This window comes from Lepidochelys kempii, chromosome 14, assembly GCF_965140265.1.
Source record: "Lepidochelys kempii isolate rLepKem1 chromosome 14, rLepKem1.hap2, whole genome shotgun sequence".
NCBI classification, from domain to species: Eukaryota; Metazoa; Chordata; order Testudines; family Cheloniidae; genus Lepidochelys; species Lepidochelys kempii.
The window spans coordinates 16,158,923-16,184,177 of NC_133269.1; the positions used below are offsets into that span (position 1 = coordinate 16,158,923).

General features: G+C 46.5%; 1 protein-coding gene across 14 annotated transcripts in view; it reads right to left on the reverse strand.

Moving 5' to 3' along the window:
* Window positions 1-283: 283 nt before the first annotated feature.
* Window positions 284-25,255, reverse strand: part of EXOC7 (exocyst complex component 7) — a 43,894-nt gene continuing 18,922 nt past the window's right edge. For 3 of the 14 annotated variants that reach the window (XM_073311270.1, XM_073311269.1, XM_073311276.1), the window contains 13 exons: window positions 24,442-24,510; window positions 22,999-23,144; window positions 22,711-22,863; window positions 21,571-21,669; window positions 20,727-20,789; window positions 19,645-19,711; window positions 16,500-16,565; window positions 15,677-15,797; window positions 15,084-15,179; window positions 13,987-14,050; window positions 13,275-13,316; window positions 13,006-13,139; window positions 12,242-12,466 (listed from right to left, as the gene is read on the reverse strand). In XM_073311270.1, coding sequence (XP_073167371.1) covers window positions 12,364-12,466; window positions 13,006-13,139; window positions 13,275-13,316; window positions 13,987-14,050; window positions 15,084-15,179; window positions 15,677-15,797; window positions 16,500-16,565; window positions 19,645-19,711; window positions 20,727-20,789; window positions 21,571-21,669; window positions 22,711-22,863; window positions 22,999-23,144; window positions 24,442-24,510 — 1,223 coding nt within the window. In that variant the 3' untranslated portion in view covers window positions 12,242-12,363. Of the gene's footprint in view, window positions 1,158-12,241; window positions 12,467-13,005; window positions 13,140-13,274; window positions 13,317-13,986; window positions 14,051-15,083; window positions 15,180-15,676; window positions 15,798-16,499; window positions 16,566-17,784; window positions 17,824-19,644; window positions 19,712-20,726; window positions 20,790-21,570; window positions 21,670-22,710; window positions 22,864-22,998; window positions 23,145-24,441; window positions 24,511-25,255 lie in introns of those variants that run through there. The other 11 variants (XM_073311275.1, XM_073311274.1, XM_073311280.1 and 8 more) reach the window with 6 other exon arrangements.

A 25,255-nucleotide genomic window follows, 5' to 3' on the forward strand; every position in this document is an offset into this window, starting at 1 on the left:
AAAAGTTGAGGGGGGAAACAAGGTCTGGGATGGGCAACACCCCCCCTTTTCCCCATAGCAAATGGTGCCTCTGCTTCTCCCGTGGCCCATCCATTCCTCTTTAAGGTAGGGTAGGGAGAAGTTGGATTTTGATTTTGGCCCAGAAATATCCCAGTTATGAAGAGCAGAACAGGTTTGTTGTCCCATGGGGTTCACCAGTAAAAATGTAATGGGATGTTGTTTGTCCTTATAGGATTGTAATCTGATTAAACCCAAGGAAAAAGAAAAAGCTAGACAGGGAAAATAGGGAGGGAATAATGCATTTATTTACCATAAGTTTTGCCTGCATGAAGTCAAGACAATCTCCATTCAGATTTCTGGTCCTGTCCGTCGTCCATTCCGTTTCTAGTGCATCTCTCTGTTCAATTGTTTCAGCTGGCAGGGTTCCAGCTGCCATATTTGTGTTGCTTCCAGCGCTACAGAACATACCAAGTGCAGACCACTTGGAAAAAGTCTTGTTTCGAAAAAGGTGGGGTGGGCGTTTCCCTGCTCAGAGCCTGGATCTTTGTCAAAGCTGGAGTCAATGACCATTGTTAATTAACACGCCTTGCCATGTCCAAAAGACATTCCTTACCATAAAAGCCAAGGAACTTGTGATGCTCTTACCCTGAACGCTGTGCACTGTTTGATCAGCCCTGAGCAATCAGGGTCAATCTGCTGCAGCCTGGAACATGAGAGTCTCTCGCCTTTGTTCCAACCCCAAATAAAGACGGGGAGACGGGAAGGAAGAGGCGCTAGTGTTCCAAAAGCGGGCGTGGCACTATACCCACTTCTAGCTGTCAGGGGGTCCAAATCAGTTTACAGCACATTCTTCCTCTCACGGGATACACGTAATGAAGCTCAGTGAAATGGCGGCTCTTTCCCAGACAACCGCCAGAGCAGGTTTTTAAAGTGACAGGGATTGAACAGAGGCTAATGTCTTCCCCCTTGTGACTGCAAACAGGGAACCCTGTTCCTGGCTGTCTTTTTAACGACCTTGGTTTCTAGAACAGTCCCCGTCATGCGATCAGCAACATGTGAGATCAACCACATTCCACCCGTATTTCCAGGGCTTTACAATGCAGCCTGTGAGCACGGTCTCGGAGCACCTTCCATGAGGAGTCGGCACAAAAAACTCTCTGTGGGCAGGAACAAGCTTCAAGTTATTGACTTCTTTAGATGTACATAACTAATGTGATCCCCAGCCCATGTCCTGACAAACCATTAACAATACAATTAAATATGATCGGCATTAAAATGATCAGCTCAACAGGAACTCTGCCGGCGAGCTTCAGAGACTCCTTTCCACCCTGGCGTTGACAGAGGAAGCAAACCTTCAAGGCCCCCTCCAAAAACCCTGATTGCTGAGTTGTTTTAAAGATATACAGTTAGAGTTTACCCATGTGGCTGATGGGGGAACTCCAGGAAAGCTGTGTCAAAGAGACAATATCTTCTCACCCCAGAGGAGAGTCCAGCTCACGCCCCCTGACTTCGGAGCTCTCTGCCTGTCCATCAGACCCTCAGGCTTAGTTAACATTGGCCAATGAAGAGGACCTTTGCTGCCCATTTGCGTAAAGGAGAGAAAGACACAGAAGTTCACTATGTCAACACGTTTTGGTCCTGCCATGGCAGGCAGGGGCGAATGCAAGAACGAAGCCTGCAGTGTGCTGAATGCCTTCATCTTCACAGTAGTGAATAGGAGCAGGATTGGGCCATGCAAACTAACTTCAGAAGGGAGGCTAAGGGCACCTAACCTGATGCAACTTAGATGTGACCCCAACAGGCTTGCTAACACATAGCCACATGGAACATGCCCCGTCGATGACACACTATCTTGGAATCTGGCCCATCCAGTCTACGGGGGTCTGAGCTGGTGTATCATGCATGCTGAGGGAGCAGGGGAGAGAAGGGAAGGCAGAAAAGCAGCTAACAACGTACCTGTTAAAGCAGCACATGCACCCCACTTACAATAACTTGCACTTTCTTCTAGCTGCTCAGTGTGTCAGTTACACCAGCTGACTCCTTTGCGCTCAGCACATATTGGGGCAATTTACACAGCACCTTTGGTTCTGGCCTTTAGCAAAGCCTTGGCCACTGTCTGGAGTCCTGGAAATTGATTTCTCTACCTGGAACTGCACATCATTAGTCTCTAGGGAAAGAGCACCAAAGGGGCACAGCATTGTTTATCTGCAGCCACTCAAGGCAAACAGCAGCCACCCAACCCAGGCATCAACAAGGCACTTTGTACAGAGCCATTGCATACAATAGAACCTCTGAGAACAATACATTAGCCACAAGCACCATGCCTTGCAAAACAAAAAAGAGAAGCACTGAACAAATGAAAGCAGCAGCAGCCCAAGTGGGAGGGCTGGTGTACAATAATTGGCATAACAGCTCTGCTGTTTCCCTAATAGGGGATAGGAGAGAAAATTGAAGCAAGTTCCTCTTGAATCGAACATTATCAGGCTCTGAGCAACAGAAAACAAATCGTACCTCAAGAACAAGTACAGGGGCAGCAGGGAGCCAGCAGGCCAGGGGAGATCTTGTACATATAAGTGTAGGAGCAGTTGAATCCCGAGCCATGTCCACAGACTTCACCTTCCTGGGCTGCTCTCATGGTCCCTCTTGCCCCGCCACTGAAGCCAATTAAGTTTGGGAGCCAGTGCCCTGAGCGCTGCTCCTGACTTGGGTCTAGCTTAGATGAGACAAGAACTCATTTGGGAGTCACTGATTTAGCCACTGTTTCTGCATGCTCCACAGCTAGCAAAAAGCCGTTCGGGTTCCTGTGAGCTAGCTAGCTGCACTCAGGCCTGATTAATAGTGCGGTTTTTGCCCTGGCTGTTCCTGCCTGCCTGCAAATGGCACAGAATATTCTGAACTCTAATCTCCCTAATAAGAGAAGGTCAGAGTGTCCCAGGCTTGACATGCAGGCCCTGTCCATGGTGTAACATCCCGGCCTTTCCCTGCCAGTCAGGCTGGGATAAAACACTAATCTTCTCTCTGCTATGTTCTACAGCTAACACCTCCATTGCCTCCCGGCGTGCTGAACAGCCCTTCTGATAGCAAAGGTGTAATAATCATATCCCTATCGATCACAAAGTCCACTGAGAAACACAACCATCAAGAGGCAGATCCGAGACACAATGACTTGGGGGCAGAGAGGGAGCTTGGGTAGAAAACATCCTTGGGTAACCCAGTCCAAGTGTCGAACATCCAAGGATGGCCCATTAAACCCGCCAGTGCAGATCCTCCAGCCAGACACGAACTGGCACCTTACCAGCCTCTGCTAAGCCCCTCTCCATTGTGGAGCCCCAATTCCTCAACATTTGGAAATGCTGAGACTCCCCTGAGACTGAAGTCCACATGTGGCCTCTGCTGGACAGTGGCAGATGTCTGGGAACACTGCCAGGAATTAAAAACACAGCAGCCTCTTGACAAATGTGGCTCCAAGGGGTCCAATAGACAGAGTTTCCTGCAAATCCCCAAAGACCTCACTTGCTTTACCTGACGGCTTCACCCACCTCCTGTTCGTTCAGCGATCGGCAGACTGCACGGGGTGGCATTTCCCCAGCTCTGGAACACCCCAGAAGCATGAGGGAGTAACACACTGAGAAGGCAGCAGATTTCTTAAGGGAAAGATCTCCCTGTGGGGCACTACAGAGGCCAGAAACTCTTTTGGCTCAACCCCTGCCCCCCTCGAGAGTCCTTCACAAAGCAGGGTTCTGCCCTTCCCCTGGACAGCAACCCCACTCCCTCTTAAGTGGGGACAAAATGACAGCTCGGTTTCAGTAAGTCCATTGGCATCGAAAAGTCATGGTGTGAGTATGGTGCCTAGCCAGGGATTCTCAGTGGTGCAGGGGCCAGATGGGTTTGACACGGTGGGTGAAACCCTGCCCTCGGCAGCCTGGGTTCACTAGGAGAGAGTAGGCAGAGAGTGCAGGGACAGCCACACCCCCAAACCCTCCACCCCCTGTGAAACAACATGATTGGAACCTACTGCTTGAGAGCTTGTCAGCTTGGGGGACTAGCTAGCCCCCCAGGTAACACCCACCCCACTTTGTGTTGGCACATCTCCAGCAGAAGGGTTCCTAAGTTAATACCCCCCCAGTACCTTTTCCTTGGCCTCACACAGCTGCCAGGCCTCATCTCTTCAAGTTCCACTCCCCGGGAGCTGCTGACAGTGGCAACCCCATTGGTAGGCAGAGCAGGCGTTGGGTACCAGATCCAACAAAGCAAAGGGGCTTCTCTCTCATGTGGGCGCTCTGCCCAGAGAGGACCCCCGAGCATCTCCCCCTAGCACACAGCGGGTATCATCGAACAACACACTCACACCAATAGCGCACAAAGGTTCCATATACGAACACTATGAACAATTAGAAACTAGTAGCTATAGGCACAGTGCTTAACAGCTCGTCCTGCACCATGAGGGCAAAGCAAGTTTCACCACAGCTCCAAGGACATGGGGCTATAAATCCTGATACAACATGCTCCGAAGGGTCTGCCTGCTTAAAGACACGATCAGGTCATTAACACCCCTGCCCCTCCAGGAACCTCTGGCTAGTTTATTATTTTAACAGTGTGAATTGTGCATTTATGAATAGTCTCAAGGCTTTTCAAGCTGGTACCTGAGTCTCATACTCAGCTCCAGGATAGGCACAGCATGAGCAGTAGCAGGGCAAATCTTCTCCTGCCGATGGGCTTCCACCTTCCTCTGGAAGGTCCAAAGGGTCGAAATGTCTCCATGCTCCTTTAGTCTGGGGCTGCTCTGGTTTGTCATGACTAGGAAAAGTGGTCAAGTCTAGGTTAAGTTTAGCTTAACATGTGCTAGCTAAGCCTGACCTAAACTTGACCTTTTCCCTAGCATGGATGCAGGGTACAAATCTAGGCTACAACTCAACCAGCTAAAGATTGAGCTAAAATTAAATTAACATTTTGAAATCTCAGCCTTAATGTATAGCTTCACAGACAGACTTGTGTGTGATGTACTGGGTACAGGTCTGGTGAGACAAAAAAGATCCCATGGTACATTTCATAAGGGGAGTGTCCTGAAATTCTCTCCCCAGCTTTCCCTCTCCGCACGGCTGTGTGCTTGCTGGTCACACTAGAGATGGCTGCATTTCAACCGTGCTCTCTGAGCATAGGTTCTCATCTCGCATTCCTTGCGCATGCAGACATTCACTGAAGTCAGACGGTAGCTTGCATGTGCAAGGTGGCACCTTTGCAAAGTGCTTTGGAATCCTTTGCTGCTTTAACGACATGGATCATCACCATCACCTCGAGCCATTTAAAATGGCTGCAGTGTTTAAACGTTTTCAAGGTCTAATTGCGCAGACCTGGCCCACCAGTTGGAATTGGCCTAAATAAACAAGTACTTGAAAGTTAGCAAGAGTTGAAGAGGATATTTGTACCCCAGTCAGTCAATATTTAACTCTTCTTTTTGTGTCCGAGGGGTTAATGATACTTTCAGAGAGTGAATAAAAAGACCAAAAAACAAAAACCAGAGGGAGAAAGCAGCATCTAAACAAACAAGAGTCTAGGCATGGGTCTGATCATAAACATGAGACACAGAGGAATGGAGATCACTGCACTGTACTGCAAAGGGAAACAACTGGTCCCCCATGTCACACTCACAGTGGGTATTGGTTACCCTTTGTGAGTGATCATTGAAAGGTACATGAAAGCCCAGGTACATGAAAGTCCAGGAAAGTACTCACTCAGGAACAGCTGTCAGACAAAGGAAGAGGCAGATGGTCCACCGAGAAAGACAGCTCTGTAGTGTCAAATGGAGAGGACGAAAATGGGGAGAAGGGCTCTGGCACCATAACCAAGGCCAAGCAGATACCCCGATGATGGGGGCCCTATAAGAATGCAGACAGCTGGCTCCCTGAGCATTCCTCACACCACTTCATGTCTGGATCACCTGGTGGAATCCCGCGGCCTGCACTGATGCAAAAGGGCACCTTACCCAGGTAAGACTGGCTCTTCGCTTACAGCTCACTGATTGCAGGCAATACCGGCTGGTGCTGTAGCTGGGATTTCCTGTTTAAGCTGACGCCAGGGAACAGTGCGGTGCAGCTGGCGGGAGCACAGACACGGGGGCCAGGGTTCTGGGCCCTGTTCTGCCGCTGACTCACTGGAGGACCTTAGGCAAGTCATTCAGAGACAAATTTTCTAAAGTGGCTTCTAATTCTGGGTCCTTTGGTTATCCTACCTTCAATACCTATGTGCTGATGTTGAGCACCCCAACTCCCACTGGCTTCAGAACCTCTGAAAATCAGGCCCCAACACCAGCATTTTCAATGTGGGGTGTCTTATGTTAGGCCACTACATCCACACTTGGGCTCTGTGACATTCTATACCTTGGGGGAGCGTACTCCCGTATTCCTCATTTCCACATAATCGTGATCTTACATATAAAGCACGCCTTATAAGGTAGCAGGGGACAGGTTATGATCTGCTGAAAGTCATTTCTCTATCCGTGTGTGTGTATCCGTACTGCATATGAAGTTATGAGAGTTGTGTTGTATGGTGGTCACTAAAACATGCTGTAAGTTGGGGAATCAGCCAGATATTAGCTACCCAGGGGCAACAGCAAAGAAAGTAACAACGCCCGGGTGGGGTGTCAAACAACCCACCAACAGTCATTGTCCAGCAAGGGAGCTACAATGCAATGACTCTCCTGCATGAGGCCACACCAGGGGAATTGCTCGACCTTGTTTGGAGAGACTCAGCAATGCCCCCAGACATGCCTGGACTTGTGCTCCCCAAGCACATGGACTGAGGGTATAAAACAGACACAGTGGACGCATACTGGGCCCTTCTCCTGCCCTCACCTTCACTGTAAGCAACTAAGACACTGAGAAGACAAGACTCCAACAGAGGAGATTGGCCCAGGTTTAAGGAACAAACCTCTATATTAAGGACTGCACTATCCAGTGGAGTGAGAAAAACTGCTTCATCTAGATGTTGCCCAGTCTAATAGGGCTGAAAGTTTAGACTGCATGCTTATATTTTCTTTTCTTTTGGTAACCACTCTGACTTTTCGCCTATCATTTAAAATCTATCTTTGTAGTTAAAAAATCCGTTTGTTTATTCTACCTGAAGCAGTGTGTATCCAGACTGGTGATCTGCTAGGTCACTCCAATCCTTGACTCTGGGAGCCAGCCTCACCCGGCTCAGCCCCCACTCCTGGGCTGTTCGCGCACAGCCTCTGGCATGTAAGCCGCTCCTTGGATTGTGCAACCAAATGACATTAGCCAGTATCTCCGGTCCCAGACACAATCCTAGGAACCTCCATCTTGCAGTGTCCAGTTATGCCCGCTGGGCGCTGCAAGCTTATATGCGTTTGTCAATTTAACAAAGAAATTGATATGCACCAGGCTTGTTATCCCAAGGGGAGTCTCTGACATGCTTCAAATCAAATGCACCGCTTCAGGTAGAACAAACAAACAAATTTATTAACTACAAAGATAGAGTTTAAGTGATTATAAGTGATAGGCTCAGATATGCCTACCCAAGAAGGAGGAGTTGTCATGGTCCATTCAAGGCGCAAACCAGGCCAGTGAGGGGTTGTGTCACTACCTGCCCTGTAACCTTGGGCGCCTCACAATGCTTTACCATTGTAGCTCCCAACCTGGGCTACTCACAACCAGCCTACCAGCATGTAGGTCACACCCTGAGACTGCCTGGGTTCAGCATCTCTGACCCCAGCTGCCTGTCTACCGCTCCCACCAGCCTGTTCTACAACTTGCAGGTGACCCCAACGCACTCCCAGACCCAAATTTCCCCAACACCCGTGTACTCTAATGTCCAGCCCTCTCCTAGCCAGGTCAGTGAAATAATATGGTTAATTTTTTCCTCTAAAGACACAAAAACACATGCCAGCTTATGAACTAAACTGGGGGTCAATACGCCCTTCCCTTTAAACACTGCACTGCGTTGGTTTATGGTAAAAATGAAATAAATGCATTAACAAAAATGTACATAGGATTAAGTGAGTTCAAGAATAAGGAATGAAGATAGTTACAACAAAACAAAACATGCTTCTAAAGGTCTAAAGCTTAATTTAGCAAGATATAGCCTTTGTTCCAGATGGTTTCTCTCACCAGCCATTTTTCTTCCCAGCCATGGCTGACTTTCCCTCAGTCAAGACCTTCCACCAAAGTCCAAGGTGCTGGCTCCCCTTGTCTTCTTAGGTGAACGATCTTTGCCTAAGCAGGTTTCTCACCTATCTTCACTTCCAGAGACTTCAAGCCCCACATCCCTGAGGTTGAAGGACCTATCTTTCTCAGCTTGCCCCAGTTCTGGCCTCGTGTCTGTCTAGCGGTGATGCCAAAGATGGCTTCTGTCCTTGCTTATAGCTTTCTAAGTTCAATGACCTTGTTTCAAGAGACAAGGGGATTTCATGCTCTTCTTCCCTTCCTGTGGCCTTCCCATCCCCTATACGTAAATGGGGCTTCCATTGTTTTGATTCTATCATGCTTAATTTACACAGGAACCAGGTAAATAGCTACCCCTCCCCTCATCTGGGCGGGAACTATTCCTTATTTTGTTCAGCCACACTTTTTAAAACATACTATGAATGAGTATTCATAATTCCTCCTATAGCATTCATACAGGCATTTTACAATATCACCCACCAGCGTATTAGAGGCATTCATAAAAGACCTCACATGGTGCACAAATATTGCATTCAATTGGTTGATTCAATTGCTTATTATTTGAGGCTTAGCCTCCCTGTCTTTATAGCCCAGTAAACCTTTGAACTAGATTCTTCTGAAAGTGAAACCCAGACCAAGCCTCTCTCTCCTGCTGGGTACAGCCATGCTGTCTCTTCCCCCGCTTGTTAGCTTTATCTGCCATGCCAACGTGCCTGGTCTAGACATGCTGACCCCCAACCATCTTGGAGCTTAATAATTCTGTTTACTGCACATGTAAATTGCAAGCCCATTGTATCTACTCAACCCTGTGTCATTTGTATTCAAGACCTGGGCGGACCTGTTTTCCAACTCCCTATGGCATGCCTAGTTTAAACACACTTTAATCATAACTGCAGACTGTATTCATAACAATGGACGTCGTGTACTTCCATCACACAAGAATATTAACAATCAGCGAGTTATTTGTTTTCAAATGATACTTCACAAGGCATATTTTGTACCAAGATTATTCCAAAAGCATGTAGGGTGGGAATATAGGGGTGCTTAGCGTCACAGGAGTGGAGAAGAGGACACAAGCAGAGGTTACACAGTGGTTGTAAGAGCCCTTGTGTCCCACACCATAGTGCAGAATGCCTAGATGGCTTCCCTTAATCTTGGCCAGCTACAGGGTCAGGAAGGCTTGACTAATGCCCACTGGTGGAATGGACTCTGGCAGCCAGGGCACCCAAGAAAATCATAGAAGCCTCATCCAGCAGCCTCTTGGCCCTTGCCACTTACAAACTGATGTGGATTCCTCTGAATTCCTCAGTCGTGGTATGACCATCAGCTGTCGTGGGACAAGAACAATTTCACTAGCAGGTGCTTAGAAGAACCTCCCATCCCATCCCATCCCCTCCCCTCCCCCACTCACTCACCAGTCGTTGCAGAACCTGGAAGAATAAAAGCAGACGCAGCAGGGAGCACGTGCAGTGATCTGCATAACACCACACAGCCTGTGGTCCCTGCCCTGTCTCCCCATCAGCTGCTTGCAGCCAACACACTGCAGGACCAGAAGATCTGGACTGGCCATCAGGCGAGCTGGGGATGAAGAACACTTGTTCCCCTTTCATCTTTCCAAAGCCTTCCAGCCACGCTCCCTCTTTCACGGTATGCAGTCACGTAGCCATGAAGCAGAAGTGAGACTCCAGGTCGTTGTCCCTCTGCTGAAGGTTAGATATGGCGTGGAAAATTAAATCCCCCCATGTGACACTCCAAAGCAATGGGGAAGTGCATTTTTATGTCCCTCTGTGCACTGACAGTAACTGAAACTACGATCTCTTTTACTAACCTTGCGATGTCACCAGCTGTCATCTGAGCTTCATCTCTATGAGCAACACAGGTGGGTGAGTGTGAGCTGCCGAGCCCAGCTCCTGCATAGACAATACCCTCTAGAGTCAAGCCACCGAGAATCTCCTCTAGTCTCCTGGAAGTCAAGGCTCAGACTCACTAATCTCACATGAGGCAGATTTGCATTCACCTCTACAAAAGGCAGAGCCAAGGGGTCTCGGCAAATGTCATTTTAATTAAAAAAAAAAAAAAAAGACATGAAAGTGCAAGTGAAGGGTGCTGGATTGAAGACTGACTTCATTATGCATGGGACATGGCAGCGTTCACGGCCACATGTGTTGCAACTAGGACAGGCAGGAACCACTCAGACTGGAGAAAATTGTTCCGTCTACATGGCCTAGACAAGGCCTTGGGCTCTCTGCAAAGATTGCCAAAAAGGAGGGTGGCTGAGGGGGCGACTAAGATGTGGCTGCTTAAAATCACCAACTCATTTCACAGAAGGCGCCAAAAAACTGCCAAGACAATAATGGCTTCTGGGAACTTGTATTGAGCCCAAATGGGTCAGTTCCAGAACCTGCCATATTAGCAGATGCATAGCCCCCGCACTTGAGTTACATTCCAGCTGTCGTGAGAGCAAGTGGAAGATCTTCTGTCTTGTAGGTATATATGAAGCCGGATAAGAGAGAATCTATAAGGTTTATCATATATAATTGGGGGCCTGGTTTTCTTAGGCCCCTTTGAAAAGCCCAGCCTAAGTTCTCAGAGGTTGACACACACACCGTAGCTCACTGCAAAGCTCTTACACAATGGGAAGGCCCAGGGTTTATTTCTATTTCGCTCTGATTCTGTGGAATAGGCTCCAGGCTACACTACTTATTGCCATGCGGACGCAGCAGGAGTGCAATCTCACACCAGCACACCACAAACAATACAAGGCAGGGACCATCTCTAACAGCCCCCCATGCACTCCTTTCACATCAGATGCAATCAGACATTTCTTAAAACAATGCCGGTGCTGGTTCCACTGGACCAGGGGCTTGGGGCAAGTCCAGAAGTCAGAGGCCTCAGAAGCTCAACCACTGCACAGTAAATTGGGCTGGTTCATCCCCAGCCCACTCACCATGGCTTATTCAGTAAAGACCTAGCTCTACACAATACGTGAAACCACAAGGAAAGGAGCTAAGCCAGGAACTCTCCAGTTACAGAGGATGAACAGGGCACTGTAGCTTTCTGCACAGCCTCCTGTTTGTACAACTGGCCTTTCTAAAGGGAGGGCCTGAAGGGGGAGTTGTGTTAATCTTGTCATCAAAGAACAACCAAACAACTAGCCCTGGTCAGCCAAAACTGAAATTTGTTGCAAGCTGATGGCTATTGGGTGACCTATGAAAGGAGAGCCTGGTTGCTGTCACTGTCCAGTTGCCCGATCTTTAAATCAGACTACTAACAAAGCTGACAATCTCGGCAGGAACAAGGACAAAACGGGCAGAGAGACTTCCTAGTAGGAAAAATATTCCAGGTCCAGGTGGGCTGAGGAGTGGGTTTGTGGGGGATCAGCTCAGTCCCTACTGTAACCGTTCGGTAAACTGAGGATTTCAATCCAGTATCTTTTGGCAATACCACTGTAAATTAATTTACACATGCAGATTAAAGCCCACTAAGCCTTTTTTCACCCTGATCTGAATCTTTCCATTTCAAATAGCTATGTCACAGACTTCTAGAAAGAGACTCAAAATATACAGCAGAAGTTTGCAATTTTTTCCACTATAGAACAAACGCCATTATAATATCCAAACGCCCTATAATCCTTATCCTATAGCACAAGGCTCTCCACTCACTTAGCAGGGACTGGCTTACCAATGAAAGAGAAACACTGCTGGGCTCTAAAAAGAACATTCTACAATCGTCAGTGACTAATATATGTTTGCAACTTATGGACTTTAGTGCAGTGATGGGAAAATCCTTAGAGATCTAAAAGAATCCCTCAGGGGGAACTGAGATACCAGAACACTTCTCTTAGCACATCAGAGTTGCAAAGAAACCCATATATTCTCCACCAGGACCAAGGATTTCACCCTGAGGAGATAAGTATTTACAGAGCTCACACATCTTGCCTCTCCACTAAGAACCTCTCCATCTGGAGACACATGAACATAACAAAAACCACTCTGGAGTATTTCATCTGTCATCTAAAAGCTTTCTCCGTGATCCACTTTAAAAAGGCAAAGGCAGACAGGATGGAGTGTTTTCACATGTTTATAAATCCAATAAATACAAGTATAACACCAACCCACCAGAATGGGGCAGGGAAGGAGGCCCAGAGGTGACCAGGAAAACACTGACTACCATATAAGTCAGCGGTTCATGCTGATGTGTCGAACAGCTTCTCAATCATCTCGCCCACCTGGTCAACTCTATACTTGATGTACTTCTCAGGGTTCTTGGTGAAGGGCACATTGCCATACCTGCCGAGGGCAAGCAAAACAACCCCAGTGTGACACACAGCGGACACTGCACAAAGCCACAGCACCTGGGACTTCCCTTTTCACTACCATCCAGTGCTGCTCTGCTTCTGGCCCCCTCCCAGAGAAGCAATATTCCAGCTCCCACATCTTCTGTTTGAGAGGGTGACAGACACTTGGGTAGAGCTCTTCACGGGAAGAATACCTTCTAGCAGGGTTGGTTCAAATGGGTATTCCTGGGTTTCCATTAATATCAAGAGATTTCTCAATGGAGCCCAGCTTTCCACTAGCTAGAACATGGCCACCAGTTGTCTTGCAATTAGAAGCCATTCACAAATGCCGCGATCTAACTGAGAACAATCATATCAGCCAACCTCAGCTTGCAGAATCTCAAGGGCATATTATACAGAGCTGAGGATAGCTTTGGAAAGCCAGAGTGCAGCAAACTGCCTCACTTTTGGTCTGCTCTGGGCCCAGGAGAACTCAGCATATCCCCAGAAGAACCAGGACAGAGGACACTGCTCCTGGAGAAGAGTGGTCACCTGTGTAAGAAGGCACTGTAGGTCTCTTTCACAATGGTTTTCTGGGCCTTGCGGATTTTGTCCCTCTGCTCCATGTCAGGGATGGCCCAGGCCTTCTGGATTTTACACAACTCCTCCAGGCCGTCATTGAAACCCTTGCCATTAAAACAGGAGAAAACGGTTGGACACAGATGTGTCTAAGTTTCATATGGCGCACTGTGCCAGGCAAGCACAGCTCAGGGTTAGCACTGATCCAGGGAAAGTTCTCTGGCCCCACAAAGGCTTCTTACCTTAAAACGCTCCTTTATCATCTGCCTCTCCTTATCCTTGAGCTGTGAGGAGAGAAGAAGAGATGTTATTTCCCCCTCCCAGTATAAATGTCCTCACTGCTGCTCACTCTCTGAATTCATGTTTATCTCCACCTGGACTGACGAGCCTTCAGGAGAAAAAGCCAAAGGCTTTATTCTTCAAGAGCCTCCGAAAGGCTTTTAGAATCCCACCACCCACATGGTGCCATCTTTATTATCATTCACTGGGTCCCACTCCCCACACCAACTCTCTCCTGCAAGTTTGTCTTACATGCTTTAGCTAGGACTCAGGAATGGGAACATGTTGGGGAGGAGAGAATCCCACTTTCAACGAATGTCACTCATCTAAAGATTATTTAAATAGGGAAATTTGGGGCCAGGACAGGTATTACTGTGCTAGTTGTGCTAGGTTCTCAGGAGTTTTACAAGTAGCATCATCTGCCCCAGTTTCAGAGAGAGGCGCCGAGCGGTGAAGGGATTTGACCATGGTCACACAGTAAATCTGTGACAGGAGAAAATAGACCCCAAGCCTGATTCCTAATGCACTCTCCACAATGTAACTCTGCCTTCCAGTAGTATTACTGCTTTCCAGAGACATTCGCCCTGGATTTTAAAAATATATATCTATATATAGCAGAGAAAATGCTTTGGCCGATTTCCATTGTCTGAAATTCATCCTTATCTATCACCTCACCTTGACTCCTGATTGAAAGACAGGCAAGTTTCTCTCCGAGATGTATTCTGTTACTTTTAACCAGCTGCAATTGACATGAGAGGGGATGCATTACAGACATAAGAACAGACACTCTGGGTCAAACCAATGGTCCATCTAACCCACTATCCTGTGTTCCAACAGTGGCCAATGCCAGGTGCCTCAGAGAGAGAATGAGCAGGCAATCACTGAGTGATCTATCCCGTCGTCCACTCCCAGCTGCTGGCAAACAGAGGCTAGGGACACCCAGAGCATGGGGTTGCAACCCTGACTATGCTGGCTAATAGCCATTGACGGATCTATCCTCCATGAATTTATCTAGTTCTTTTTTGAGCCCTGTTATAGTTTTGGCCTTCATAACATCTCCTAGCAATGAGTTCCACAGGTTGACTGTGCATCATGTGAAGAAGTACTTCCTTTTGTTTGTTTTAAACTTTCTGCTGATTCATTTCTTTGGGCGACCCCTGGTTCGTGTGTTATGAGAACGAGTAAATAACACTTCCTTATTTGCTTTCTCCACATCAGTTAAGATTTTATAGACCTGTATCGTATTCCATCTTAGTTCTCTCTTTTCCAAGCTGCAAAGTCCCAGTCTTTTTAATCTCTCCTCACGTGGAAGCTGTTCCACACCCCTAATAATTTTGTTGCCCATCTCTGTACTTTTCCAATTCTAAGATATCTTTTTTGAGATGAGGTGATCAGATCTGCATGCAGTATTCAAAATGTGAGCATACCATGGATTTATATAGAGGCATGATGATATTTTCTGTCTTATTAGCTATCCCTTTTTATCTATAGACAGTGAGTTATCCAGCAAGGAATCTCACAGGAAGCTAGTACATACTCTCCTTAGGGCTAGAAAGTGGGCAGTTTCCACATCACATGTCTAGATGTCTTTCCATGATGAACACTTCCCATACTATGTTAAACTCTTTCAAATCATATTGTTTGTGGTTCCCTTTTATACTGTTCTCTCCCACCACTCAGTTAGAACTGGACATTAAGGTCTATGCAGAGAGTTGACGGTCTCTCAAGCCATAATGAGGGCTAACGAAAGAGAAAAGACAATCCCTCCTGACCTGCGCTGGTAGGTTTGGATCTGCTGCTCAATGTGCTCCTTGTAAGACCTCTCTGCTGTTTTCTGAGTCACGGCCACCAACTGGATTAGCTCAGACCTGGTAGAAGGAGAGAAGAGCTTATCGAACACCCACAAACCAGCTCATCTCCTGCCAACCCACTGTTGCTAATTGGGTGGTGGGGTTTCAAACCTTCATTAGCAAGGCCCCTTGGCCCTTTTTAAATTAACAATCCCCCATTTTGGAGTGACAACATTCAGAACGTACAAGCCAGGACACAGAAATTGCTCCAAGCTGGATGCTTTCCAGTGCTGGATTCTTACTGCTGAGAAGATGAAAGAATCTGATGCACTCAGAGGCCTGTCTTTCCCTCCCTCTTGTGCAATGTAAGAAAGACTTCAAAGGGCAGTTTCAAAGGGGGAAAAAATACCAGAGAAGATAAACCAGTGAGGAAATGCATTCAACATATTGGAGTTAAAAAAGGGGGGAAAAAAACAACAACAAAAAAACGCCCACAACACTCAACCTAAAGCCCCCACAGCAGTGAAATTCAGTTTGTTTGGAATACATGGGGATTTGTCGAGAGATGCACTTACTTTTCAAGGGATTTAAGGATGTAATTGTAGTTGTTGTGCAGGAAGATGGCACTCAAAGCTGGGTCCTCATAAACCTTGGATTTACTGAGAAGGTTTAGTTGCAAGTTGCCCAATACTTTGCCTTAATGAGAAAAAACACATTAATAGAGGACAAAGGATTTTTAATCAAGACTGCGGAAGATGATGGCCCACAATACCTTATTATTACAGAAGATAACATACAGGGCTCAATCTTCAAAATCTTTAGGCGTACAACTGAGCATACATCTACTGCATGCAAATCTGCTCAATTTGTAGACATAATCATAACCGTGGCTTGTCTGAAGTTTCCGCGCACAATTCCTAGTACTCATGCAACCATTTCCTTCAAGGAGCAGCTGAGAGCTGCACAAGAGCTCGTACCCCTGCTGCACCATTTCCTACAGTGGCATCTCCATGTATTGCATGCCATCATGGATTCCATTAGCAGCAGAGGACCAAATTTGGCCCTCACATCAGCAGCCACTGCTCCCATTGAAATCAATGAGTATTCCATCTGCTCGTGCCAGGGCTAAATTTGGCCCAGGACCTCTCTTCTGACATCAACCAAGTTTAATGCTGACATGCCCCATCTAAGTGGCTGCTGCATGCTGAATTCAGTAATAGTCTGGCACTTCGGTCCCAGGCCAGAATTACCAGTCAAATAACTTTAACGGCAACTACAACAGCCTTAGCTGTGCCACCCATCTGAACAGTCCAAACACTGCACCAGAGAACATGCCTTGCGGGGCACAAGCAGAGGTGTGGAGAAAGCAATTGAGGGAGAGCTGTGCATGATACTCACAGATGTAGGTGCTGAGCAGACGTCTGCTAAATTCAGAACTGTAGCTGCTAGCTGAAGAGCTGGTCTCTGTAAGGAAAAGAACCTTAAACCAGTTAACATGCCACCCACGGAGCCTGGTTTGGTTAGTCTGCCTCTACTCAAACAAGTCATTTTATTGTTGCTATGGAATTATAATGCCACTCAAGTTGTCAATGAAAATTACTCTCCCTCCTCACCCCAGATACGCATCAGATTATTTAGAACAAGAAAGGACAGACTGCACTCAGTTTGACCCCAGTATTTGCACCTACTGCTAGAAAGCCATGCTACGGGACAGACCTATTCCTTCTTTACTATCGTTTTAAGATTAAGAGAATAGGAACTGAGATATAGAAGACACCCTATTAATCAGAAATCAAGCAATTGAATGTAATAAAAGGTCTTTTTTTAGCACTAGATGTTCTCAACCAAGAAACAGAGAAGTTATTTTTGTTAATAGCAAGCACTTATTGTACCGTACCTGCAACATTAATCCAAACAAGCAGCACCACTCTGGAAAGTTTCAGCTAACACCACCCTTGCTGATGGCAGCCTGCCCAGGCTCTGCACAAGCACTGTTCAAGTACCATATCCCATCCACACAGGTGATGGGCTTGGCTTGTGTAAATTCTATTGCCTGCATGTGCAAATGTTTTAAAAGTGCACACACAAATATTCTTCTGCAGGCCACATGGTCAGGAAACAGTGCGTGAGCAGAGTCCAACAGAGGCCACTGTTGGAAAACGTGGCCCATAGAATTCCGCATGGCTGTAAGCCAGACCAAGTTTGCTTGAAGGATTGGGAGCCTTTTGAGTTTGTAACAAAATCCCAAACTGCTTTTGGAGCTGGGTCTGGTGGCAGCCACCAATGAAGCGAAGAGGGTCTTTCCTGCTGTAAGAAGTCTGGACAGTTGTCAAAAAAAGAGCTGGGTCTGCAAAGGACAGCATGACAGAACAATTGGGCCAACTCCCCCTGGAAAAGCCTGTCCCCATCAGCATAACAGAGAGAATTCAGTGCAATGATACAGACTTTATCCCATTTTAACTAACATCCTCCCTACAAATTAGCAGCCACATCCACATGTTCACTGTAATACAACACTGACTCCCCTCTCCCACTGAGTCAGGGAGCTTCTGGGTTATTCATTTTTTAAAAAAGACAACTGGTTTTTAATCATTAGATATTGGTTTAAGAATCAACAGAAATATGCAACTATAGTCAAAGGTGATATAACATGTCGAGTGGGTAACACACACACTCTGCTTACCTCTGGGATCTAAAGGAATATTGTATGTGTCCCCAAGAACTACAAAGTTTAAGGCAGAGCGGAGAGAAAAGGGGAGGGAGGAGAGAGAAAGAAATGCAAAGTGCAAAAAGACAGGTTAGAGACCACCATCCCGTCAGGAAGAACAAAGCAGATATTAACACAGAGCAGCCACGGAGCTGATGGCAGAGCAGGCAGGATTCGCTCCTTCAAGACCACAGAAATGGTGCTGGTGATTAAGGAGGAAATGTATATTTTGTACTAGCGCAAGGCAGGATGTAATGTAACACTGTCATCACTCAGAGGATAAAAAGTATCACCAAGGGCCTGACCAAACTCCTGTTAAAGTCAATTATTTCAGTGGGATTGGTCCCCCAAGCAAACTGGGTACTGCTGAATAGAACTGAGTGGCTCTGGCCCCCTCCCTTAGTGTGAGCTACATACCCTTTCTAGGATATAAGTGGTATGTCTGGATGAGACAGAGTCTGCCTGGGTATTGTTCAATGCAGGCAGAGAGCTGGTATTGGTGTTCACCACACTTACTTGTCCTCAGGTGAAAACTCATGTTTGAGTGAAACGTTTCACCAGAGCAAAACACCAGCCAATCGCTTCAGACAGAATTAAGAAAGTGGCCACAGCAATAGAAAACTTTACTGAGATGAACAACTCTGCACCGGCAGGGTTAGGTACCCTGTGCTGGGCTAGGCTACCAATGGCAGTGGGGCTAATTTCTTTGATTCAATGATAGAATTCCCTCGTGTTGTTGGTGCTGCATGAGAACACTATCGGCAAAGGCAGACGAGTGCTTCTGACACTGGGGATCCTGGAGGAGAGAGAACAGGTTATAATACTTTGGTCACGATTCAGCTCACTGCCAGTTCTGAGGCACCAGATGCCAAGCTGAGTTATCAGCTCTGGAAGCCTGCAAAGGTCTAATTATTCTGACCTATCATTTTACTGAGGAAACTCACTGAAGCAGCGTTTTCTCCTGCTGACTTCCACCACCATCTTTCTACACCTGATGGGACAGTATGTTATATTTAAAAATTGAATGAGCTTCAGTCTGATGGTTTCCCAGGCATTTCAGGATATGAACCACACTAAAGGCCATTGTAAACTTTTTGTATGGTCTCCTACGACAATTGTCTTCCCTGTGACACAGCTGCAACTTTCCCTCCCTTTAGTAAATAAGGTGAGCCTCATCTTTCAGGAAACAAACAAGAAAATTGAATTTGCACCATCTCTTTGGTCAATGAAAGAGTTAACTCCACAGATGTCTTTTGCCATGAACATAGTTTATCAGGGAAAGAGAGCAGGTGTTAGAGTGGAGGAGGAAATGATGGTATGCTGAGGAGATAGTCGCTGAGATGGGTTAGCCACTGATATGAATATTCTGACTGCTGTTACTGAGAGATGACTGCATGAGGGGGCATAGTGTGAACATGACAGGTAAAATGCAATTCCTCATTAGTCAAACCTCACTACCAGGAACTCAGCTGGAACAACTATTATTCTATAATTCACTCTAGAGATTAGATCTGCACTGATCTGCCTTGCCTATTCTTTATAGGACAGGCCATTTGTTAGCCATCTTACTCTACCTCACTTCATAGCTAGAGAGTAAAGGTTACCCAGCTGTGCATGATGGCAGCACATCTAGAAGGCGAAAAGGGAACCAACTGCAGATCCCCTTGAGCTCTCCAGGAATCAGGTCATGGCAGGTCAACCGATAAGACAATCTACTGGCAGAGGAGAAGCTGGCATGCTAATGAGAGTTCTTGTTAAAGAGGTTTAACCTTCAGGAAAATGGCTCAAACATTGTGGGAAAGTCACCCCTGCAGCCAGGGAGTCCCATGCATGTACCTTGGGATGCCAGCATGGCACCTGCTGTCTCCTGGAAATCCAGCAACTGCTGCAGGAAGAGAATGGCCTTCAAGAGAGGGGGAAAGAGAGAGGAAAAGTCAAACGGAATTCACATTGGGTTTCTTATCCTCCCTTATTAAACACAATGAAGATGCCCTCACCCACATAAAGTCAGCCACAAACCTGCAAGAAACAACAGTACACTCATTTAAAGTGGCCTTTAATAAAATCTTGTCAGCTCTCAAAGCACTTTATAAACCTACACAGGTACCAACTGTACAAAGGTCACCTGAAATGCAGTCATCTCCAGGGTGGAAGACAGCACCTCTTTAACTGTACACAGCTACACTACAGTTTAGGACTAGAAGTGAAGAGGAAGAACGTATTTAATAGTAAGTAAAGGGGGAATTTTGGCAGAAGGATGTAGCTACAGCTGGAGTTTGGCCAAGCCACTGAAGTTGGCCTCCCTTTCCAAGAATTACCATTTGATAATTAACATGTAAAAGAGGTCAGGGAATTGGTTTCACGGCATCTCCAGCAGCAGCACAGAGCCACGCTGGGACACCATGCTGGGACACTGGTTCTGTAAAGACCGCCAGGGAAGAGCGCTATGTACTGAATCACCAACACTATATCCTGCAATTCTGTTTTTCCTGGAAGTCTCCCATCCACATACTGACAGTTACCATTCTGCTTAGCAATAAAAACAGGCATTTTCCAGGCTGTTGGCTAAGTATATGTTATATCTGTGCAGTGTCCAAGCACTGCATCTTATCTTCAGATCTCCCAGGTTTGGTGGGACACATAGAAACCTTTAATTGCAGCCCCAGCCTCCTGCATCCCACATACTACCCTAATGCCTTGGGCAAGAAATCAGTGCAGGAATCTAGAAACCATGAAACCTAATCTCTTAATGGAAGCCAAATAATTCCTCTACTGATATCAAAGACAGCCTAATTTAAACACATGCAATTTCCCTGTTGCTCCTGTTGAAACAGAGATACTGGTCTCTGGGGGACTGATGTAAGCAGGAAGAGAGGAGTGGATTTTACAAAGGGACGTTTCAGATCATTGCCACATACATTGCTGGTGAGTTCGTGAACTGTCCCATCTTTCGGCATGTTATACTCCTTGTCTGGATCATTCTTACAAGGGAGGAGAGAAAGATACAGATAAAATAGTTAATGAAAGTAAAAAAAAAAAAATCAAACATTGCTTTTCAGGCAAGTTTATTGACAAGGTTGTTTTTCCAAGCTTCCTCAATATTGTCCTCACCCTAATGCTCACAACCCCATCTACTGGTGACCAGAGGCTACAACTTCAAAGCAGTCCATAGCAAAGGCGGAAAAAGACAGCTAAAGGCAAAACCTGCTTGCTCCAAAACGTATGGATTCATTAAAGACTATCTTACGGTCATCATAAGTTCGGTTCACCAATGTTAATGGATTGATTTAGCGAGAACTCTCCCTTTAGCTGGAGACTGTTTCAAAATTTGGGGCAGGTAAATTTAACTCAAATATTTTCTTATTTTTAAAAAAAAAGATCTCAGGTCATTTTCAAAATGTATGTGCAGTCTTGGCTTTCCCTGTAAAATGATTTGCAGTACTGTGCATTAGGAACATTAAACAGAGAACTGCATTACAATGCAGGTTTAATTATAAATACATTTTAAAACAAGGGTTAGCAAAGTCTATTCCTCCTTACCCTAACAAGTCAGCACTCTGCATTTCTTTTGCAACTGATACCTAAGGCAATGAAGGGAATGCAGCTCTTGAATTACTTAAGTTGTTGGTAAGGTTGCCATCTCGCAGAAGAAACAGGAAGCTGAACTCAGGTCATTGTTCATTAATATAATATCGCCACAGTTCAGCCTGGTGATTGATTCTCTTAGGTTACTGAAGAAGAGACCAGTGGAGCGGCAGTTACCTTAATGTTGTCTGCAAAATCCTCCAGTGCTTTTGCACCTGTGGTTTCCATGGAGGTGATCAGCCCTGGAAGCTTGTTCTTTGTGCTGGCTGCAGTGCCCTGGAATGACCCAGTGCAGGGCATAAGATGTCTCAGTGAAGATGGCTGTCACTACCTCCCCTTTCACCCACCATCCAACCTTCCCATCATCCCTCAGGGCATCTCTCAGTCTCAATTCCCTTAGTGGTGGGACTTTGCTGGAAGAATATTTACAGTCTAGTAAACCATAGATTCTCATCAGAAATGCCACTGATTGGTTCAGCTGGCAGCAGAAGGGAAGTCCCAAATGAGCCTGGAGCTGAATCCCCATTTTATAATTTATTGATTTCCCCTCTTAAAACACTTGCAGCCACGAGGCTGCACATTGTGGCCACCAATCTCCAACCATGCGGGGGGAGGGGGCGGGAGGGTGTGTCCTTTGGAAAAAAGAGTGACTCTTTGCTCAAACTGACCAGTGAGGGGGAGGAGGCAATTTAACAGCTGAACCCAATGCAATGATAAGGAGCCTCACCAAAGCTGGACATAGTGCCTGGCCCCTGGAGAGTTTTTTTGCAGCCGAGTGGCACACTAGTTTTTAAACCCATTTACAGCTGTTACAAATGAGCTTAATCCACCAATCTCTGACCTAAAAGAACCTCTATTTAACACCATCATCTGCTAGGCCCCTCCTCAGAACAACTAGCCTTTCAGATGATATGAGAAGACTTCCTTAAGAGCACATTCTTAACTAGATTCAATGGTATTGAAGATTAATGACCACAGGCGTGGTCAGAGGTGTGGTACAAGAACCTAGACATAGCCCATCACCTGGTATCTGAGCTCCAAATTACTTCTTTAACTGGAGAGAACTGTTACTAACTGATGCACGATTCTCCTTTCTCCAGGGATAGAGCAAACTGCCTCTGCATCATTCCCAGTCCTTGATGGCTCAGGGAACGAGAAACTGGGACTCCAAGCTGGGTCTACTGCATGTTAGTGAGTGGCACAACCATATTGCTGGTTGGGTTCTGTTCTAAGGTTTTTAATATTTTTGGCTATCGTAAAAGTCACTTAAGAACCACTACAGACAAAGCTGCAGGACTTTCTCCAGTCACCACCTACCTGTAAGACTTGATCAAACTCTGGCTTTGTCTGCTTCAGGTGTCTGAGGATGGGGAAGATGGTGAGCACAGCTGAATAGTCATGCCGAATGATGGCCTTCCGGGCTGCTGAGACAATGTTATCCCCCTCTATCATCAGGTTATCCAGAGACTCCTACAAGACAACCACCAGAAACAGGGAGATGTGTCTTCCACTCAGGAAGCACCAGGTGAACAGAGGGAAGTAGGCAGGGAATGGTTCTGCAAACCAAACAATACAAATCAAACCAAGATGATGAGCTTAAGGGACCTGAATGAGGGAGTCAAAGGTCTTCTTCTGGTGGTGCTCTGGGATGATTTCTGTCAGGAGCTGGTACTCGCTCTGGGCCAGTTTCACAAAGGCGCTAACACAGTGAATGTACGCATCAATCTCGATGTCCAACATGTCATCCCTCCCTGTGGGAACAGCACAAATATATGAGAGCCAGGCCCGTACTGATCCCTCCAGGGTCGCATTGACCCCACCAATGACATTTCTCATTCCAAGACCCTGGTTTACATACAGCTCTCTGGGTTCCCTCTGGAGCAGACAGTTCAGATATTTCACTTTAAAGTCATGTGCAGATGTGACCAGTCTGAGCACAGATCCCAAGACTGTGCCACAGATCCTGCCCCATAAGACTTGCTCCTGAAAGTTATACACACCCAGTAATGAGTGTGCATGGAGGTTTCAAGCTATGGAAAAAGGGACGCAGGAGTGCCATTTGCTCTCTCCAGCATCACAACAAAGCTTGTATTGGAGATGTTTGCTACCAGGACTGCAGGGTTGTGACTACATTTATTAGGGGTAGGAACAAGCTGTTCTAAGACTGGGAAGGGATGAGAGGACTGCAGTGAATTGTTCAACACCTTTTCTGGTTTTATTTTTAGTGAGTCTAAATGGTTTTCACCCCTCACGCTGATGAACTACTGCCATTGTGAATCGGCATTTCTGGGAATGCAATGCTTCCCTGGAAGACATCTGCTCCCCACGGAGAGCAGCTCAGTACTAGAGTGCAGGAGAACATTTAAATCCTATGCTCCTGGAATGTCAGAACGGTTATGCATGAGATTTGCCACATGGGGCTGGATGTGCACACAGGACAGCCAGGAACTCTTAAATCATCTGCTATTTGAAGAGTCTACCTGTATCTGCTACACAGCGAGAAAACCGGGGAGGGGCTGGCTTCTCCCAGACACTATACACAGTTCCTTTCCAACCCAATATCTGTGGCATGTGATGGAAATAGAGTCACTCATCATACCGATGGAAGTCCTTTAGGTCAGCCTGTAACAGGGATGCTCAAAGTCTGGCACAAACATGACACACAATTCTAAAATTGTGGTCTACAGACTAGAAAGGACCAAAATGGAGTATTGCATGCTGGGACCTGTAGTCTTTTGGCTCCTTCTCAGTACTGAGGAAGCCAGTAGCTGCAATCTGTTCCATTTTCTATGAGACAGGAACAGCCCTCCAGACAGAGGATAATCTTTGGTTGGGCAAAGTTTGGGCCCCCCTGCTTTAGAGAGTAGGGCATGCCTGCCTAGTAGGAACAAGTTCTCTTGAACAGACAAGAGTAAAAGCTTTATAACCAGAGATGGCCCCTGCTCCATGACTGCCCACATGGAAGAAAAGTCACTGGCTAAGAGACTCCGCAAAACATGCTGAAAAGAAGGGACATTAGCCAGCTTGTTATTACGACGCGGTACTTACCAGCAGCTGGCCCATGCTTGTCGTTCAGGGTATCGGAAAGGTGTTTAACTCGTAAATCATGCTCATGACCTAGTGAGATGTCAGCCGGCACAAACAGAAGGCTCAGTTTATCCAGGGTGGGTACAGCATGGATGCTCACGCAGGCCGGAAGCCACTTCAAGCTTTGGTTATTCAGTCTGTCAGAAACCTACACACACATGCTGTCCTGGAAAGCCTACCCATGTCCCCTCTCTGGGCACCATAGCAGGAGTAGCCCTTTGAAGCCTGAGAGGAAGTGTGAACCAGACATACCATTTGCCAAGCCCAAGATGCCCTTCACACCTCTTGGCACAAGCTCTACCTGAGATAGTGGGCATGGGGAATCCAATTTGCACATTGGCTGTTAAGAGCCAGAACTCAGTCACCTCTGCCACTCAGTATTTGGGAAGTGTTTTTGAAACGGTAATTGTAGCTCCTGAGGTCCCTTTTACAGTTGTGTGAACTAAAATATAGGTGAAAATATCTATATGCAGATGAAGTTGCAATCATTTCCTTCAAGCTGATCTCTTTATCATTACAGGAATAGAAAGAGCCTGAAGATATTTTAAAGCAAGTGATCTCTCTGCTTGCCCATCTTGTTCAAGTCCCCAGGCAGACAGCAGAGCCAGGGATGACATTTTGGGATGCAGGGGCAAACTTGCTTGTTGCTGCCTTTTGTGCATACCTCTGAGGAGGAGGACAGCAAATTGGATCTTGGGCCGGTGCTGGTCTGACACATTCTTATCAGGGTTGGAAGGGCCACTACCAATCTGAAGCCTTCTTAAAGTTCAGGCAA